At 26.1% G+C, this 7,072-nt stretch overlaps 1 protein-coding gene across 1 annotated transcript; it reads right to left on the bottom strand.

Moving 5' to 3' along the window:
* Positions 1-11: 11 nt before the first annotated feature.
* On the bottom strand, positions 12-1,234 carry LOC127266226 (calmodulin-like protein 2). The gene is made up of 2 exons (XM_051296400.1): positions 403-1,234; positions 12-167 (listed from the first exon to the last, which is right to left on the bottom strand). Exon 1 carries the CDS (start codon positions 1,075-1,077, stop codon positions 433-435), a length of 645 nt encoding a protein of 214 aa, XP_051152357.1. The 5' UTR covers positions 1,078-1,234; the 3' UTR covers positions 12-167; positions 403-432.
* Positions 1,235-7,072: the final 5,838 nt, after the last annotated feature.

Below are 7,072 nucleotides of genomic sequence, written 5' to 3' on the forward strand. Positions count from 1 at the left end.
GAAAAAAAAAATGTTTCCAAATATATCTAATACTAACAAAGAGTAACACCAAATTAACCTAAAACTAAACTTCTATTACAGCTCTTAATTAAAATACTAAAGTAAAAGACAAATCACTACACATGAGAATCAATTGCTAGCTGGCACAACATTGCAGTTGATTCCATCTGTACAATTAAAAAACACAAAACACAAAAAACATATATCAACTTGTGTATCACTGCTACCTACAACATCAGATCCTAAATTAATTAACTAAGAAATCAAACAGCAAAAGGGCAGTGCAAAAACAAAACAAAAAAGTTAATCCTACATCGATCAAACACAGACAGTGCTCGATGATAATTAAATTCGACAATTTTAAGGTTTCGGAAAGAACAAGAATTTGGAGTGTGATTATACCATGATCGTCTTTTTTCTTTTTTTTTTGGTTCAATTCTTTGAGTTGGAGAGTGTTGGGACGATCCCTTTGAGACCATCTCTCATCATCTTCTTGAACTCATGAAAATCGACCTTCCCGTCGCCATCCATGTCGACTTTTCTGATCATCTCCTTACAGGCTTCCAATTTGGAGCCCTCACTAAACCCTAACGAAGACAGCACCAAACCCAATTCCTCCACAGTAATCAACCCATCCTTATTCCCGTCGAAGACCTCAAAAGCCTCTCTCAAATCCCCACCGTCATCATCATCATCATCGCCGTCCACGTGGCAGGCATCGGACGGTCCTCCTTGATCGTCTTCAAAGAGGTTGCAGAACTCGTCGAGATCTATCAAGCCGTCGCCGTTGGCGTCGACTTTGCGGACCATGTCGGCGACGTCGTGGTCGGCGGCGGAGATGCCGATGTTCTTGAGGGATTCCTTGAGCTCCTGGCGGGTAATGAAGCCGTCGTTGTTTTTGTCGAATGTTTTGAAGACGTCTCTCATGAGGTCGATTTTGAATTTGGTGGTGTTGTTCTTGCAGATTCTTGGCGGGGTTTTGGATTGGAGTGGCCATGGAGGGAGGTTGAGCTTTCGGGAGAATAGGGTGCCGCCGAGGAGGAAGAGCAGACACCATAGGAGGATCTGTAAGATCATAATTATTGGGAATTGAGAGGGTTTGTGAATTGTCGATTTGCAGATGAAAAGGTCGAATGTCGATGGATGGGATTAATGGGTTGTTTGTTTGGGTTTAATTAATTCTTTAATTGAGTTTCTTCTCTGTTAGATTGAATAAGTTCTTTCTTCACGCGGAGTTTGGTGAGAGAGAAAGGGAGGAGAGAGAGAATGGGGTGGGGTAGGGTTGACCCCACAAACCGCGTGGGAACATGATGTCTTAACGGCTAAAAACTAAAGTTTGTTCGTTTGTTTGGTCAGAAACTCTTTATAGTACCGTATCGCAGAAGTTCGTGTTGCGGATTTGAGAAATCAGAATTCATCAAAATATTAATATTATATCGAAGTATCGTATAAATAAAATAAAAAAAATTAAAATAATTTTATTAGTACCAATATATATGTAATATTATTTATGTAATATATGATAAATTGTAAAGATATTTTTAGTGTTAGCAAAAAGTACTGTGTGTGAAAAAAATATTAAGAAGAACAATGGGAACAATTACAGTTCAAATCAGCCCACATCAAGTAAAGAAGCAGACACGTCTCTTTATTATATACAGTGTATTGTTTGTAATAAAAATATGTGTTATTTGTACATAATTACAGTGTATATTGTACTCCCTCCATCCCAATTCAGAGTACTCTTTTTACCATTTTCGTTTGTTATACTTCAAAGTACCAATTTCCTAATCATATACCAATACCAAAATACTCTTAATTTTTAATTAATTTATAAATATATCATTGCATACAATTGCTTTTTACAAAAAGTCAAAGGGCAAAAATATCAAAACTTTTTACACACTTCTACAAACTAATAAAATACTATTATTTTTTAATTTATTAAAAAACCTCAAAGGGTCCCTTTGGACCGAGACGGAGGGAGTATAAGAATATATCATATGCTAAAATCAACTATTGCGTCGTTTGAGACTATATCATGGATAATTAGTTCATGTATTGTATTTGTATTATTTTAATATAAATGATGTGTTGTCAATAGTAATATAATATGCTGATTGTTAGCATATTGTGTGTTATTCAGCACAATGCTAAATTTTAAATTGGACAGTGTAGTCGCAGCCATTATAAATGGTTGATACTATATGCTGATAATTATATGGATAAAATATGTTTGTATAGATATATTTTGTGTTAAAATTAATAATAATATATGTTGTGTGGATAATTATTATATTTCTTCAATGTACATGTTCTAATTGTATTATATTAATATAAATAATATGTTATATATTATTATATCAATATATTATTTGTTATTATATAATATGTTAGTAAATATTGTGCTGGATTTATAAATTCAGCACCATAACTATAATCATTGAGATATACATGGCGCTTATTAAGGCTAATAAGATTGATAAATAAAATATGTTTTTACTAACATATAATATATTTCGTTGTTTTTTTTTTAAGTAAATTAAAAATAATAACATTTTGTTAATGAGTAGAAGTATATAAAAAAATTTTGCTATTTTTTTTTTATATTTTATATATAATTTAATTGTATGTATAATAATATATTTGTATTGAAAAATAATCTTGTTCGAAATCCCCTCAAACACTAAATACGATACCAACTCTTCGAGTGAATGTGCAACTATATTATGAACCACACTATGAATAAAATTATCACATTGTAAACTCATAACATTATAAAAAAAATAGTATATTTGTAACGGAATTCCGTCACTAAAGATCACGTAGCTAACGTAATTCCATCATTAATTCCGTCTCTAATATCATTAGTAACGGAAAAAGTGAATTTAATGACGAAAAAATCTCGTTATAAAAATGATATTTTCTTGTAATAATAATAACAACTTCCAATTAGTCTCGAAATAATGGATGTGAATCCATGTAAAAAAATAAATGACACAAAGTGTTTGTTTACTGAGTTCGGTTATAATAACATATCACCAGGAAATAACGATTCAGGAGTTTGTTTACTATCACCTATCTCCATGTTTCAATGACTCAAATCACTTCTAGCATATTTAGTCTCTCTCATTACTTACATTGCAATATCCTACACAAGTAACTTTTGTCATTCTTAATAAATAACTCCAACGGATTTTCAATCTAGCTCATTGTAAGGTAGTCTACAAGCTGTCTGATATTTCCGTTAGATCTCCGAATTTTCTCTTATCCAATATCACTTCTGAAGAATATAGAAGTCTGAATATTATTTCAAAGTATTCAAAATGATTATTTTTCTTACTAAAATTCTACTCTACTCTCATGTACACTCTTTCACCAACTATGCATACAAGGCTCGTTGTACAACTTTAAAGTTGACTGTATAAAATATGACCATTACTATCATTTGCACTGAAATAGAATGAAGTATTTTTTAGACAACTTAGACATCCCAATGATTATTCTATTCATATTTTTTGTCTCTTCTATATAGAAATTAGATGAGAAAAAATGATCGTTATAGTCAGTACTGTACTCCTCTACACCAATAAAAGAACTTTGCACTGATTTGTGGTTTTTGTGCAAGACCGGCAATAAGTCTACGAGTGTAGTTGGTAATATATGTCAAAATTGGTAATGAGATTGTTTCTTCTTTTTTTTTAATAGTTTAAAATTTAAAAAGTCAATGGTATTTTAATATTTACATATAATTATAAAAAATTGATATATTTTAATGAAATAAACGAAAATAATAAAATTAATCATTTGAGTGAGACGAATTGAAGGAAATATCTTAGATTAGCACATAGAAGATGAACAATAATACATTCTTTCAAATAACACAATACATGTTAGCTAAAAGCATCTTTGAAAGTTATACTAGATCAATAATATTATATATTATATATAGACAATGAATACATAATTTCAATTAACATTACATATGTTATATTAACATATAACATATAAACATATTTTTTTATAATGAAATCACTAATAATATATATTGAGTTATTAATTTTAATTTATAATTATTTTTATTATATCGTAATTATTTTATTAATATATTTTTTAATTACATAATACCTAAAATTCGTTCATAAGCTAAAGTGAACTAATTAGTTATGATATAGGGAGTACATGATATGAATTAATTGTATATGATAATAAGTTATAAACCAAACAATACAAATAATATATGTAATTGAGTTGGCAAGTATTCAGAAGAGCCAAAATTTCAATTATTATATATATATATATAATCGAGAATGGTTCGAAGATATATATTTTTGTAATAATTACTTCTTCCGGTAACAATCTTACAGTTATTACTATAGACGCAGAAATTTAAGAGTGTAAAAATTAGTAATTATTTAAAAATACCTTAATAGAATTATTTACAATCACTACAAGAAAAAATTATTTTTGTAACAAAATTATTTTGTCTCTAAATCTATTTTTTCCGTTACTAATGACATTAGAGACGGAATTAGTAATGGAATTACGTTAGCTACGTGAACTTTAGGGACGGAATTCCGTCACAAATATATTATTTTTTTGTAGTGAATATAATAAAAATAATTATAGTTTAATATTAAAATAATTTATTAATATAATTAAAATTAAGAAAAATATAAATTTGAAATTTTAAAATTAGAGTATATAATTTTTTTTCATAAAAAAAAAAAAAAAAACATAAAATGTGAAATGACTTTTAACAAAAACATCTAATAATAATAATAATACTCATTTAAAATATTCATAGGATATTGTGATTGATCAATAGTCATCAACTCATATTAGCTATCCAAAAGCTACCAAAGTCATTATTGTAATTACGATTCTTAGTTATTGCTACGTCCGGTTTCGTTTCACTTAAGCGGTTTTTTATAGAGAGAATGAAGTTGTAGAGAAATAAGAATATGTAATACAATTTTAGTCAAAAAGAATTTAGTAGATAATAAGAATTTTTTTCTTATTACTAAAATAGAAAATTCAGTTGATAAATGTGAAAAAAATTATAGTTATTTGGATGAATTAATTAAAAATAAATTATTAATCGGACAAGAAAAAATATTTTAACGAGGAAGAATTCATGAATAAAATATTTTTGATGATTCTTTTTTGTTTAAATAATAAATTATACACCTTCTGTCCACTTACAATGTACACATTTACTTTCGCGGAGTTTAAGAAATAATTGTATTTTAATTACAGTGGGTAGGTAGTTTAAAAATAGTGTAATGACATTTTTTTTTTTTTTTTGTAAAAGTAATGATGTGATCTAAAATAAGGATATTTTGTGGAAAAAAGTGAAATATTTAATGAAATTTTTACTTTGTACTTTCTAACTGGACGAAGGGAATATACGATATTTTGTAAGATCAAAGTTTATTGTAATTTTTAAAACTTGTAAAAAAAATGAATATTTGAATAATAAATTAAATACGATATTTTATAAGATTGAAATAATATAATTTAAACATATACAGATTAAATTATTCAAAAAAAATAAAAAATAAATATAAATATAATGTATCAATATACAATTCTCTGCATTTATATATATAACAAAAAAATAGAATTATTATTTGTCAATTTTAAATTTTCTAGCTCAACCAAACAAGAAAAATAAGACAATTTTGTACCATACACACCCTTATTGTGTTGTAAATATATATGCAAAATTTTAGAAGTGATATAATTAATAAATAATAAAAAAATATATTAAAAAATAATTATAATACAATATAAATAATTATAAATTAAAATAAATATATATATGTATATTAAAACTTTTAAAATATAATTAAATCATATAATTATTTTTTCAGAAAAATTGATAAATTAGAAATATGAGACAAACATGAATACAAAATATAGAACGGATAAAGTATATCTTACTATCACAAGTGCCCGATTTTAATTATATTTAATTTTATAATCGAATCATTAGAATATAGTAAAATGCCCAATATTAGAATATAGTAAAATGCCCAATTTTAATTATATTTTATTTTATCTTCGTTTATTGATTGATTATCATTCCACGCCATCACAAGTCATTTTCTTTTACTAATTTATAATTATTGAGGCAAACAAATAATAAAAAAGTCAATAACAATAGTCCAAACTTCATTGGTCTCCCAAAGACACAAAATAATGTATATGTGATGTACATGTGTTTGTATAATTTCTTCACATTATAAAATTTAAAATACTCTCTTCGTCTCATAAGTATAGTCTGGGTTGTATTTGACACGATATTTAAGGAATATTGATATTACATTAGTGGATAAAAAATACGGGTAAAAGACGTTTTTGCCCTTGTGAGTGTATTAGTGTAAAAAGTAGTAGCAATTGTGTAATAATAATGAAAAATAAAGATAGTTTTATAGTGATATAATTATTTATAAAAATTAGACTATTGTTTTAAGACATAAAAAAATGATAAATAGGACTATTGTATTGGGACGAATGGAGTATATTTTTCCACAAAAATATTACATTCGAAACAAATGAGTTTCAATTATATCAATATCAATATCAATATATATGTCTTAACAAAAATTGGGCTACCTGAAATGACATAAATACCCCTTAATTTAATTTTAGTTTTATCTCTATTTATTACCCTAGAAATTTATTTTACACAACAATATTAAATTTATTAATTCTATTATATAATAATATTCAATTTATTTATATATATAAAATAATTAAATTTAGGTTTAATGAAATATTTTTTATTAGACTACAACAATTATAGAATTTTCAGTTTTGAAAAATTTTTTCCGTGAGAAAAATTCGTTATTTTACGAGTTAGATAATACAAAATGAAAGTAATTAATGCCGTTTTGATTGTTTGTTCTTGTTTCTTTTGCTTTCCATGAAAAAAAAATATTTAGGTTAAATTTTGTGTAAATAATAATAATACATCTTAAAATAAAATTGTACTAATCATTTGTGTAAATGTTATATATTTTGAAATTAATCAATAACATTTACTTACATTTTTTTTGTACATATA

The sequence above is a fragment of the Andrographis paniculata genome, unplaced genomic scaffold (genome assembly GCF_009805555.1).
Source record: "Andrographis paniculata isolate CXL003 unplaced genomic scaffold, ASM980555v1 Contig75END, whole genome shotgun sequence".
In the NCBI taxonomy this organism is placed as follows: domain Eukaryota; kingdom Viridiplantae; phylum Streptophyta; class Magnoliopsida; order Lamiales; family Acanthaceae; genus Andrographis; species Andrographis paniculata.

Bases quoted from the DNA above. Each gene is read 5' to 3' on its own strand.
- LOC127266226 (XM_051296400.1), bottom strand. From the start codon at position 1,077: ATGATCTTACAGATCCTCCTATGGTGTCTGCTCTTCCTCCTCGGCGGC.